The sequence below is a fragment of the Dipteris shenzhenensis genome, chromosome 15 (assembly GCF_047967505.1).
Source record: "Dipteris shenzhenensis isolate YYH24624 ecotype China chromosome 15, Dip_SZ_1.0, whole genome shotgun sequence".
NCBI classification, from domain to species: Eukaryota; Viridiplantae; Streptophyta; class Polypodiopsida; order Gleicheniales; family Dipteridaceae; genus Dipteris; species Dipteris shenzhenensis.
In genome coordinates, this window is record NC_141610.1 from 53,960,358 (window position 1) to 53,974,190 (window position 13,833).

The window sequence follows — 13,833 nt, forward strand, 5'->3', positions numbered from 1 at the left end:
GAGATGGGGTTCCATGGAGGACATGTCAAACTTAAGGAGGATAAGAAAATGTCTAGGGCAACACAGAATCTTCCTGCAAAAGTGTCCATGGGTGGAGGGAAGGCAAGGAGATTCCTATCGAACCACAATCTTGACAAAGACAAACATACATTATCTTAAAGTAGTTTGGGTTGGGAATACTGGAAAGCATTGTGTGACTGCACGACTAATAAGGCTTCTCATCCTCAAGTAGCAACTTTGAGAGCTAAAGTATGGACAAAGGTAGATGCATTGATAAAATTGCTTCGCCAAGTTTAAATCGATGACATGTATTATGAAAGGTTCAGGATGGCTGTGAAAGAGTTTATGCAATTAATGGTGAAAGCATGGGGGGAGTCACACATTACGCATTACATGGTAATCTTGGCACCATCGTAATATTTAGCACTTTCTTTATAAACAGTTTTTGTTGCTGATTTGATTCTCATCCTATTTGCAGCATATTCTCTATGCACACGGACCATGGTTTGTACAAAATTGGGGTCCTTTGTCAATTTGGAATACACAAGGCATGGAGAAGTCGCACTATAGAGCCAAGGTAGCCTACTTCAAGAACTCAAGGCATGGTGGTGGTGTCACTCACAGCAATGCATTGCATGAGATGTTCAACTAGTTTTTTAGATGTTTACTAGGAAGGACTTTGAAGTCTGAAAAGGCAAAGGCATCAGAACTTGCAAAAGCAGTTCAAATTGTATCAAAGAATAGAAGGCATAGTTCTTAGAAAGCATCCATAGGGAGTCAAGGAGTTGCACGTTGGTTGCAAGCTAGAGTGAGAGAAGGGAGCAAATGGGTCCAACCACCAATAGAAGCTATGGTGTAATTGTATACAAATATGAAATAAATATATTGCTTATTTTGACCACAATTTGTGTACTCACTCTTTAATATCTTGCTTATTTTGACCACAAATTTTGTACTCACATGACGTTGGGGAAAGTGGGGACATGGTGAAGGAGGGGGGAGAGAAGGGAGGGGTGTGGGGCGGGGCAAGGGGAGGGGTGGAGTGGTAGTAAGGGTGGGGGGATGGGGGGATGGGGGTATGGGCGAGGGCAACGGGTGTGGGCGAGGCAAGTAGGGGGAGGGCAAGGGGGGGGAGGGCGACGAGGGTGGGGGGGGTTGGAGGGGTCAAGGTGGGGGGGTTGCCGGGGTCAGGGGGGAGGACGACGAGGGTGGGGGGGTTGGAGGGGTCAGGGCGAGGGCAAGGGGCACGATGAAACCCTAAATGTAATTAGAAGGGATGCCAAAACATGATGGGCCCTTATAAAGGCACTTCTAGATCGATTAGTTCTTCATGTGTGAGTGGAGAATCTACCTACATGTCCTTAGCATCTATCTGCGAGAAGATGGGGTCTAATGAATGGTAGTTGTCAATGGTTGCCAACGTTTATATCAAATTATTGACATTACTTTGTGTATCGCCCGCTATGGCATGCTATTATAGGGGAGCTGATTTGCTAGAGGTTTCATCCAACACTCTAGGCACAATTGGTTTTATTGCTCCTATCTCCACATTCACTCTGACTGCGGTGTCGCGATTTTGGATTGTCAGTTTATCAGTTCCCCAATCATGGAGGACTGATGCTTCACATAACCAACGACGTCCGAACAAGATTTGATAGGATTTCTTGGGGAGATCCAAGATTGTGAATTGAAGGGAAAAGCGGATTCCTGCGACTTTTGTTGACACGCCATTCAGTATTCCCAAGGGTTTTCCCGTGAATCGTCGGCAAGGCCTATGTTGAATTTAGCCTTTTTTATTGGTGGGAGACCCCATTCATCGTAGAGCTCCTTGGATAGGACATTTACACCTGCTTCACCATCCACTATGGCTTGGACTTCATCATATGCCTTGTGGATCAAACGCACAGTGATATTGCGTATGTCATCTCTCTCACCCATTCACACATGGATATCTTCTATGTCTTTGATAGGTGGAGGGGGATTTGTGAGTTCAATCCAACCTTTGAAACTCTCCTAGAGATTGGGACAATTCCGAAATAGGATTCCAATGGGAATTGACATAGGGCAGCTTAGAATGCTAGAGAGTGCAGCTCCTTCAAGTTGGCATGGCGGTACATTATGTGCGGATTCTGTTGTTGGAACAGAGGCTCAAGTACAGTCTCAATACTCGGTGGGGCCAAGTCAGGGATTGGATCTTGTGTTTGCTTCTCAGCCTCAAATTGAGCTTGTTCCTTTTGTACCCATTGTTGAAGTTCCTAAAATCGAGCCTTCTCCACTTCTGCATTTGGGTATGGAGCTTCTTTTATTTGAGGCTCGGGAGCTGTAGTGTTAACTGCTAATCTTTTTCATGTCCTTGCAGATTTTCTTCCTTAGGCCTACAATGAACCAGGCCGTGAGGTACTTTGCATTGGGGCATGGTTCACATTTGGCAATTAAGCATTTCATCTTGCCCAAGTGCGTACATCTTCTCGGCGACCTTGTTGGAGCTTGCTTAGTTGAAGAGCGGGATCATCTTGTAGTCTCTCCATTTGAAAGTGCCTCTTGAATTCAGTTTGCAGTAGGTCCCATGTGTTTTTTTTTCCCCACTAGGAGGTCTAGGTACCATTATGAGGCTTCATCAGTTAAGGCCATGGGGAACCAAGCGACCTTGGTTTCATTGGATTGATCTCCACTTGCTCGGCATGCGGCATTAAAATGCTAGAGGAATTGGGTTGGATCGCCCCTACCATTATATTTGGGAAGTTCGAGTTTGCCCAGGGCGTGCCTGCCATGATTGTTGTTATTGTTGCCAAAATTGTTGCGATTGTTAAAGAAATTGTTCCCCTTTGCTTCAAGTTCAAGATCCCCATCATCACGACGACGCTCAACCATGTTGTGTTGTGGAGGAGTCAAAGGGATTTCCTGAATTTTAGGGGGGGAATTGAGGTAGAGGGTTGTCGAAGTTGGCTGCAGTGGAGTTGGATGTGGTGAGCGTTGGTGTCAAAGGCCTTGGTCAGAGTGTAGGTGCGTGCAGATTTGGCGAGAGGTGGAACGGGTGTCTTTGCCACAAGTGCGGGTGTTGATGTAGTTGTGTTAGGGGGTTAGAGAAGTGATAGTGTTGTAGGGACAATCGTGTTAATACTATGCCTAGGATTGTCCCACGTGTGTAAGGAAATGTGCCAGTGCAGACAGATCGTGAATCGGAGGTCACAACAAAAATATATGAGCAAATTAGTGCGAAAAGAGTCCCACATGGAGGGGGGTGGAAGGGGGGGTTGGAGGGGAGTGGAAGGGAGGAAGGGAGGGGGGGGGATGGAGGGGGGGTGGAAAGGGGTGGTGGTGGTGGAGAGGGGGGGGAGGAGGTCGAGAGGGGGTGGTGGTGGTGGAAACTTGACAGACAAAAAACTTTTACAAAAATTCAAAGGGAGGAGGATATGGTTACCTGCAACACTCTCCAAGTCTTTCTCAATGTAACAGGATTGTTGAGGGCGAATGGACGGTGGGTGGATGGCTAGGTTACCGCTACGAGAAGGGCTCGAAATAAGTCACCATGTGAGCATGGGAGTAGGGTGGTGGTCGATGGAGAGGGAGGAGGGTCTTGCGTAGGGCTTGGAATGGGGAAGAGGATGGAGGCTGGATGTAAAAGAAGAAGAATGAGGGGGGTAGAGTGGGTTTTTATAGGAATGGGTGTAGGGTTAGGGTCAAACCCTAAACTCTTCCCAAGCCATAACTTTTCATGGATCGCTCTTCTGTAAAAAGGTTAAATGTTTGAAATTGCGGGCTCTACACATTCGTATCCATTACCTAGCCTGATTTGTTCTTCAAGTGGCTTATTTTCAAGAAATAAAGAAAATTTATTAAGGTAGTAACCCAAGGTTGATGGTTGGGGTTGATATGTTTGGCTAGAGTTGGAAAAAAAATTACTCTCCTTACCCTTGAGTGTTATATTCGTGAAAGTTTGTAGTAGTTCATTTTTTACCCATACTTGTGTATGTTTACTCGTTACTTGAGACGCTAGTCTCCCCAGCAGTTGCACCGAATGTTGGCTCTTTCCCATGGCTTTCGCAGGAAGAGCAGGGTATTCTCCGTATGCAGGGTTCCGAGGCTTTTTATCACCTACATATATATCGGTGTTGTCGTTTGTAGCATAAGTGTGATAAGCCAACATAGTGCATGCATGTGTGAAAGGAACGTGCATCATCATGGTTGGGGTAATGAAGGCTTTTGCCTTCATTAGGGATTGAAGGGTTCAGGAGGATTTTAAGGGTTAGAGGGAGGTTCAAGGTTTAGAAGGAGGTTCCAAGGTTTAGAGAGAAGTTCCAGAGTTTAGAAGAGATTCAAGGGTTAGAAGGAGGATCCAAGGTTCAGGGTAGAGTACATGGTGGAGAACGCACCTCCCCAGTAGATCATGGAGGTCAAGGGTTGAGGAACTAAGGGTTTAGGGGGAGCATAGGAGTGGTAGAGGAAGGTGTAAGAGCATGGGGGGAAAGGAGAGAGAGGAGGAGGAGGGAGGAGGAGGAGGAGAAGGGAGGAGGAGGAGGAGGAGTGGGGAGGAGGAGAGGGAGATGATGGGTTGCAAGGTTGGAAGAGAGGGGAGGAGGAGTTACATGGTTAGGACATGCTTTTGGACATGGAGTGCAAGGAAGCATGGACACTTGGAGACAATTGCTTGGAATACCAAAGTAGAACTCAACACAATGCCCCAAAGAGTGTGGGCTTCATTCCATTATGGGGTATTTATACAAGTTGGAGAGCTTCTCTTTCTGCATGTAGGAATTGTAAGACATTCTCTCTCTATATGTAGAACTTGCATATAGAAGTTGCATGTAGGAGTTGCATGTAGAACTCGCATATAGAACATGCATGTAGGAATCGCATGCAGGACTTGCATGTAGAACATGCATGTAGGAGTCGCAAGTAAACTTGTATGTTGAGGATTCCTAAGAGAGATTACTCCTAGCCTTATGCAAGTACAAGCGAAGCTTTGCCACTTCTCTACACACACATTCTATGCTACCTAAGTCCATGTTGGCGCATAGACAACAGTGCAGTAGAAACTATGGTTGGACTATCAAAGTTACTTTGATGAAGCCTCGTCAATGATAACATCCCTGGATATAATCAACTTTTACTTTACTGGATCATAGAGTCGATATGCCTTCGACTCTGCAACATATCCAAGAAAAACGCACTGATTGACTTAACATCAAGGTTAGTCCTAAGTCCTTCAGGAACATGAGCATAAGAAAGAGAGCCAAATGCTCTCAAGTGACCAATAGAGGGCTTAGTTCCTGTGAATGCCTCTTTTGGTGTCATGTTTTGCAATGAAGCAGTGGGACTCTTGTTCATCAAGTACATAGTTGTGTCAGATGCCTCGGCCTAGTACTATCTCGAAACATTCTTCTCATCAAGCATGCATCTAGATGACTTTGCAATCACCTTGTTCTTTTGTTCACCAATCACATTTTGCTAAGGGGTATATCTGCATGTGAACTGATGTGTGATGCCATGATGTATGCAAAAGGCATTGAATTTTGTGGACTTGCATTCACCTCCATTGTCACAATGGAGGACCTTTAGGTACTTGCCAGTCTGCTTTTCTACCAAGGCTTTAAAGTCCTTGAATGTATTAAATGCATCATACTTCTTTTTCAGAAAGTAGATCCAAGTCTTCCTTAAGTAATCATCGCTAAAGGTCATGAAGTACAAGTCCTTGCTAAGAGATGGTATAGAAGTTGGACCCCATAGATTTGAATGCACGATCTGAAGGACGTCGATACTTGGAGTCAAAGATGTTGGAAAGGGCTATCTATGTTGCTTACCCATGCAACAAGCCTCACATACATATTTTTGAAAGTACAATTGTGGAAACCTCTATAGCATGTTTGTCTTTTTGAGGGATATAAGGCTTCTAAAGTTGAGGTGGCCATACCTCTTGTGCCACAATGTACTCAAATGGGCATCTTGATTCTGATGATGAATTGTTAGGGCTCCCTGCATGGGAATGGGAAAAGAAAGCTTGATTATTCATCCAATCTTAACACCCTGAGCAATGATGGATTCGAGACTCTTGAGCTCTTTCACGGTGCATCCATACTAGTTGAAGACGACTTCCATATCACTCTCAATCTCACTGTCCAATAGAGAGAAAGTTATGTGCCATTGTGGGGACACACATTTCCAATACTCCCTATGGTGCCTACATTACTATGCAAGGGTATGCTGCTGATCCCTTTGATTTTGTGGGTTGTGTTATCTCCCATCATGACATTCTCTCTTCGGTTCCGATTGGGATAGAGATTAAAGAACCATTCTTTCTCAGGTGTCATGTGGTTGCTCCCACCAAAGTCCAAACCACAATGTGTCCTCATCCTTCTATGTTTGAGATGTGGACTTCTCAAGTTGAGCATACTGCGATATGACAACTTTGTGTCGATAAACTTGAGAGTTATCTTCGTCATAGGCATAGTGGGCGGACTGTCATTGTTGACGGTTGCCTTGGAGAGGGTTGTGAGACTTGTTTGATTGGTCCACATTGGCTACATCCCTTTTTTTCTTTCTGCATTCTGATTCCCAATGGCTTGGGATGCCACAATAGTTGTAGTTTCCCTTGCATCTAGGAGTACTTCCATGATTTCCTCCTCTTCCAGAGTTCCCTCTACCTCTGGGATTCCATGTCCCCCTTTGTGTGAGAGAACCATGAGTCTGAGTCAATGAAGATGGAGACTATTGGCCCTGGTACTGACCTTTGCCTTGGTTGCTAGAGTGTCCAAAGTTCTTACCTCTTCCTTTGTACGACCCGCTTCCGCTTCCTCTTGCTGTGAAGGTGGTGTCATGATTCTTCGAATCTATTTTAAGAACGCATCTCCATTGCTCCTAATGAGCATGTTGATTGACATGAGTTGGAGGTGTGTCTGGAGTGACTAATGCAGTCACAAACTGCCCATAATCTAGTCCAAATCCTATTGATGGCCAACTAGACTAGTCTCTCTTCTTTGACCTCTTGCCCAAGTGATGTGAGCTGATCACCAAGATCATTCAAACCTAAGTAAGAAGTTGATACATGATTCATTTGGAAGCATTGGATTGTTGTTTAGCTAATTCTCCAACAAGAGAATACATGACATGTTGTTGGCAGTGTACCTTCTTTCCAAAGTCTTCCAAGCAAGTATAGCTGAGGTCTGTCCATGAGGATCATCATATCCTTCACATTAAGTTGATGATATTCAAGGCAAGTCGAGCCTTTGTATCCCACTCTTTTTGTTGCTTTGTGAGCTCTAGTTGCTTATCTATGGTAAGAGGAGTTATCTATGGTAAGAGGAGTTGTCGAGGTAGGCTCGGGTCTCTTTTCATCTTCTTGAACAATGACCCGGAAGCCCTTCAATTGAAAAATGTTCAACATTGTGAGCTTTCAATTGCCATAGTTGTTATCATCAAGCTTGCTACTCTAATCAAGAAATACGACATCATCATGTGATTTCACCATGGTGCACCAAGAATAGCAAATGAAGTGCCGGTAATAGCCAAAAGATTTTTTAGGTTGACGAAGTAGTGCAGGAACCAATGCCAAATAGTCAACTAGTGACTTTACAGGTGGCATGTGAGTGCAAGTATCTTGAATTAGTAACCCAAACTACTAAGTGGCTCACCAAGAGTGAATCTACCCCCTACCAAATAATGGAATAGGTATCAATATTTGTGAGACGAATACCAATGATAGATCCTGATAGACGCCATTTGGGGACTAATCAGGAATTTTTCTTTTTGGAGCTCCTCCAAATTCCACCTGGATCAAAAGATACAACGTCGGGAAGAAAGGCCAAATTTTGATCACAAGAGGGGCCAAAAATGATTGTGGATGCATTGATGATTTGGCAGTGTGTCTATGAGCTTGTGAAGAGGTGAATGTGCATGCTTGGCACTATGCCATTGCACTCCCATAGTGGAGCTTAGATGGCGATCTAGATAGATACTAGTGAAGAGCTACTAGATGGAAGATCTGATCTGATCTAATCTGATGGATACAATGGATTCGGAAGGTCGACTCTTTATAGCTATGAGGGAGATAGTCGGATCAACATAGTCGGTGGAGCCGACCAGTCAACCTAGTCGGTGGAGCCAACCAGTCAACCTAGTCAATGGAACCAACTAGTCATCCATGGAATATTCCCTATACCTTTGCTTGGCAGGCTCTCGCCCCCGAACCCCCACTAGGGGGGCTGTTGGCTCCCCCGAGACCCCCCCCAGCTAGGGGCTAGCAAGGGGCTCCCACACAATCAAGACAATAAGCCTCGTTGTGCTACTAGCTTACCTACCCTGTCTAGCCCATAGGCTAGACTCAGATAGATCACCTTTCCACCATCAACGGTCTCATTGATAGACCTCATCTAACATGCAAGTCAGGATCCATCCAGTGTCCTGGGCTCACACATGGCTTCTCCTCATATGGGGCCTCACAACTTGAGCACCTTGCACCATTGGTGGTTACCAGGAGGGTGGGGCATTGAGCATATATAATAGTTTAAAGGGGATGGAGGGGGGGCGGGGGAGTGGAGGGGGATTAGGGGATGGAGGGAGGGGGGAGTAGAAGGGGGGATGGAGGTGGGGTGGAAGGAGGGGGGGGATGGAGAACAGGTGAAAGGGGGGGGGAGGGGGGGGGATGGAGGGGGGTGGAAGGGGGGGGGGAAGGTGGTGGGGGGTGGAAGGGAGGGGGGGGGGAGGATGGAGGGGGTGAAGGGTGGACGAGGGTGGAAGGGAGGGGGGGGGCCATGGAGTGGGGTGGAAGGGAGGGGGGTGCGAAGGGGGGGGGCGGGTGGTGGTGGAAACTTGACAGACAGAAAACTTTGACGAAAATTCAAAAAGAGCAGGATATGGTTACCTACTACACTCTCCAAGTCTTTCTCGATGTAACATGATTGTTGAGGTCGAATGGACATGGCTAGGTTATCGCCTACGAGAAGGGCTCGAAATAACTCACCGTGTGAGGATGGGAGTAGGGTGGTGGTCAATGGAGAGGGAGGAGGGTCTTGCGTAGGGCTCAGAATGGGGAAGAGGATGGAGGATAGATGTGAAAAAAGAAGAATGAGGGGGTGGATTGGGTTTTTATAGGAATGGATGTAGGGTTAGGGTCAAACTCTAAACTCTTCCCGAGCCATAACTTTTCATGGTTAGCTCGGATCGCTCTTCTGTAAAAAGGTGAAATGCTTGAACTTGCGAGTTCTACACATTCTTGTTCATTACCTAGCCTGATTTGCTCTTCAAGTGGCTTATTTTTAAGAAATAAAGGAAATTTATTAAGGTAGTAACCCAAGGTTGATGGTTGGGGTTGATATGTTTGGCTAGAGTTGGAAAAAAAATTTACTCTCCTTACCCTTGAGTGTTATATTTGCGAAAGTTCATAGTAGTTCATTTTTTACCCATACTTGCGTATATTTACTCGTTACTTGAGATGCTAGTCTCCCTGGCAGCGGTGCCAAATGTTGGCTCTTTCCCACGGCTTCCGCAGGAAGAGCAGGGTATTCTCAGTATGCAGGTTTCTGAGGCTTTTGTTGAGGAGTCATAGAAGTTGAAGCTAGAAAGCCGCTTTGTGAGCTCATGAGGCCCTCGTTGGAGTCACGTGCTGGTTGCTTGAGTCTTGCATTGATTTTGTGCTTCATAGGTAGTCTTCTCGTGTTGCTTAGAGCCTTTGTAGCTGCTAAGTCATTGAGAGAGTTCTAGCACTCTCAGCCACCTCTCACGAAAAGTAGGACAAGTTATAAGAAACTAGATCTCTCTCTTTTCCCCTAAGGATTAGAGGAAAAACCTCTCTCTTACTCTACAAAAATCTATCAAGGACTTCAAAAATCTCTCTCATGAAATGAACAAAATAGAAATCTCTCCCTCAAATGGACGAAAATCTAAAGAACTCTCTCGAGATGTAAACTCAAAAGAAGTGCTGTCTCAATCTTCAACTCTCTCAAACTCTAAAGCTCAAATGCCTCAACAGAGGGCCTATTTCCTCGACAACATGTAAGGGCTTATGAGAACCATTGGCTCTGATACCATGATAGTGAAAGTAAGAGAGGGAGAGAGAGGAGTGCACAAGGATTGACTAACTGCACACTTAGTTGTATTCCATGAAAATTGAGAATATCTACATGGACCCCTTAGGGATAGGGTTAGGGTTTGTCCGAGAACCCTATGGTGCAATTTACACCATTCTCAACAAGGAATATATGCACAAATAGTGCAATTTGTATATATCAACATTGAGATTAAAATTAGGGATGGTTCCTTTCCAATTATATGAAAATACTTATTAGATATGGTTGTGTGTGGTGTAACATATGGGTTATGGGTGTCTAAGGGGTCAGTGACCCTTGATAAGTTCATATATCAAACTCCAAATATTGAAGATAAGGATAATGCCCTCTCTCTCTCTCTCTCTCTCTCTCTCTCTCTCTCATCCTCTTCCTTTTGCACACTCATTCACATGCTTGTTTGATTGCTTGCTTTGACTTGTGTTCTTGAAAAATGTTACTTACCTTGAGACCTCAAGGCCTTTGTTAATGATTCTTTCCTAGAGATTAAATGTTTCATGAAGACCCATAACATGGATTGGTTAATCGCGCTTTGGTTGTGTCTAGAATAAGGAGGATCAGGGTGCTTTGTCTTTCAAAATCTAGATCCCATCTAGATTTTATGTGGCTATTGTAGAATGTTTTGAAGGAGTACACGGAAGTAATGATTCTTTGAAGCATTGCTCAAGTTACTATTCAGTCCTATACTGCATCTATCAATGCTCTCTAAAGTTTTTCCTTATTGTTTTGCATTTGTAAGCTTGCATGGGTGTTTGTGGTTTAGTTTCAATATTTGATTTTTTTTTTGATTTGGCAACTTAGGTTATGAGTGTAGTGCTTGTGGTCATGATGTTGTTCAATTCACTCTTTAATTGTGAATACATATTTGGACTTTAATGAGGTGTGTGTTTTTATCCTTTTTAGAATTGCTAAGGAATATAGTAAAATTTTTGCCAAAGGATTAAATTTTAAGTTGGTGTTTGGGCTTGGGCAACTTGAAGGTCAAATTTTGTGTCCTCTGTTTGGGCTTGGGCTACTTGAAGGTTCACTTTGTGACTTGTTTTTAATAAAGGTAGCTTTTAAAGCTTTGGAGGCCTTTATAAAAAGCATGGCATGGGGCATTTCGTGGGGCTTGAATCCCCCTATGCACTCACTTCTACACTTTTTTCTTCAAACCCTCATTGGATCCCATTTCACTAATTAATGCAGGATTTTTTTGTGTGGTGGTTCTTCTTCCACTTTGAAATAAAATTGCCTTGCCATGTGGATGCATGGGTGATGAGGTAAAGTATGGATGCATAGGCTCATGGCAGAGCTTGCAAAGAAAAGAAGTGCATGTACGTAAGGTGCAAAAGGAGTCCGTGGGAGGTAAGATAAAGTGAGTGATGACATGGACAGCCGAGGCCTGGTTTTGTGAAGGGGAGAGAGGGAGCTTGGTGGATTGGGATCCGCACACGTGGACGGCTGCGATTGCAAGAAAAGGCAGGGAATGTGCGTTTGTGGGGTGGAGGGAATGGGAGGCTGGAAGGCGGGTCGATGACGTGGCGAAAGGAGAGTCTACCATTTTCGATCGGGAGGGCCAGGTCAGCGAGCAGGGGGTGGGGTCAGGAGGGAGATCTGGTGACGTGGAGGGAACAGAAGGCGGATGATGTGGCAAAAGCAGAGTCCATCATTCTCGATCCGGAGGGCCAGGTAAGGAGGGGAGGACACGTGGAGGGTAGGGGCTCAAAAACGTGCTTTTAAAGGTTGAACCAAAATCTTAAGGTGGTCATCGTCTTCGTTTACGAACTACTTTGAGTTTCTCTTTTTTTTCTACGTGCTTGCTTTGCTTGCTTCTGCCTGTGTGATTTCCGCCACAGCCGCAGTTCCTTTCCATGGCTCAGTCCGCCCTCCTCTCCCGCTCCTCCTCCTCCCTCTCCTCCCCTGACTCTGGCCTCCGCCTCCACCCCTCCTCCGTCCACCATAGCCTCTCCTCCTTCGCTCCCCCCCTCCAGTCCTTCCCCTCCCAACGTTCCCTCTCCTCTTCCGTCAAAACCTTCGCCCTCTTCGGTACAAAAACCCCCAAGAAGGTACTTCCTAGTTTCCTAGTGGTTTCTTCGCCTCTGTGGCGTTGCTGGATCTCAGATGGCGCTCTCCTCAGTCGAACCCGCGTCTGCCCCGTTGGCTTCGAGTAGATAGTGCACGGTTTTTCTGCCTCCTTTTGGCTACCCATTGGCTTCGAGTAGATAGTGCACGGTTTTCTGCCTGCTTATGGTTCGTGATGTGTACCTGTGCTGGCCACGCCTTGGTTTTCTGCCTGCTTTATGGCTAGCTAGAATCGTGGATCATCTTATGCACCTGTGCACCTGGCGGCGCCTTCACCTCATACTCTTACTCCTTGTGCAGACGACGCCGGCGAAGCCTCAGAAGGGGAAAGTTGAAGATGGAATCTTCGGAACTTCCGGGGGAATCGGTTTCACTAAGCAGAACGAGCTCTTTGTAGGACGCGTTGCAATGCTTGGCTTTGCAGTAAGTAGCACCGCTCCTTCATTTGTCCTTCACTGTTCAATTGCAGCGGTGGAGGAGTACATTTTACGCAGGCATTCCACTACTGACGTTCTTTACTGCAGGCTTCGATCCTCGGTGAGGCCATCACAGGAAAAGGCACGCTTGCTCAGTTTGATCTGGAGACAGGGTTGCCCTTGACGGAGACTGAACCCTTGCTGTTATTCTTCATCCTTTTCACACTCCTCGGAGCTATCGGCGCTCTGGGAGACAGAGGCAAATTTGTCGACGATTCTGTCGAGCCCACTGGACTGGACAGAGCAGTAATTCCTCCTGGCAAAGGCCTCAAATCAGCCCTCGGGTTGAAGGAGGGAGGTAAAGAAACCTCTGCTCCGTATACTGCTGCTTTAATTGTTGAATTAGCTCTGTCTGCTTTGCTCTTGTGATAATTTTGGTGGTAATTCAAATGCAGGCCCGACTTTCGGTTTTACGAAAGCCAATGAACTCTTCGTTGGCAGAATGGCCCAGCTAGGTATTGCGTTTTCCATTATCGGTGAAGTGATAACCGGCAAAGGGACACTGGCACAGTTAAATATTGAGACAGGAGTGCCCATTACCGAAATTGAACCTCTGGTGATATTCTGGGTCTTGTTTTTCTTGGTTGCTGCCATCAACCCGGGCAGCGGCAAATTTGTAACGGACGAGGAGGAGTAGGATCCTAGCAGGCTTGTACTATCCTTGGATCAATGTGCTCCTTACGCGCATGCTGTTACATTCAACAAATGGCGACCGCTCCTCCCTGCGTCTTGCGAAAAGATGCTGCTTTGCATTGTAGATTTGGAAATCCGAAGGTTCAAACCTTTGACGTTCTTTTGAGGGAACCCGGCTAGTAAATGTCACTTACAATATGATTTCTTTTTAATAAGAGTGCAATTTCCAACAGCTTAGGGAATGTGTCGGAACTTGCCTGTTTTATTGCTTCATATTTGTGCTTTAAATTGGCTAGAGGGGGCTAGGCCTTAGCCGCTATGGCAATTTTTGTAAGAAGCTAAAACCGATCATAGTAATTTCTAAAATTTGGCCATCATTTTCTTTCCTTTTCTCTCTTTCTCTCTCTAAGCTACTTCTTCTTCTCTCTCTTAGCTGCATCTTCTTCTTCTCTCTCTCAACTTTCAATTTGCTAGGGCAAGTGTCTTGAATTTACTAGGCAAAAAATAGCTTTGGCTATTTTGCAAGATAGAAACAGAGGAAGTAGGCACTTGCAACATCAATTGTGCGTGAAAAGTCGTCGTTCTTTATGCATGCTAGTTAA

At 45.5% G+C, this 13,833-nt stretch overlaps 1 protein-coding gene across 1 annotated transcript; it reads left to right on the forward strand.

The window, feature by feature from the left end:
- Positions 1-11,810: 11,810 nt before the first annotated feature.
- NPQ4 (Chlorophyll A-B binding family protein) lies at positions 11,811-13,463 on the forward strand. The gene is made up of 4 exons (XM_087386188.1): positions 11,811-12,106; positions 12,423-12,545; positions 12,647-12,896; positions 12,994-13,463. The coding sequence occupies exons 1-4, from the start codon at positions 11,912-11,914 to the stop codon at positions 13,233-13,235; spliced, it is 810 nt and encodes a 269-aa protein (XP_087242314.1). The 5' UTR covers positions 11,811-11,911; the 3' UTR covers positions 13,236-13,463.
- The last annotated feature ends 370 nt before the right edge of the window (positions 13,464-13,833 follow it).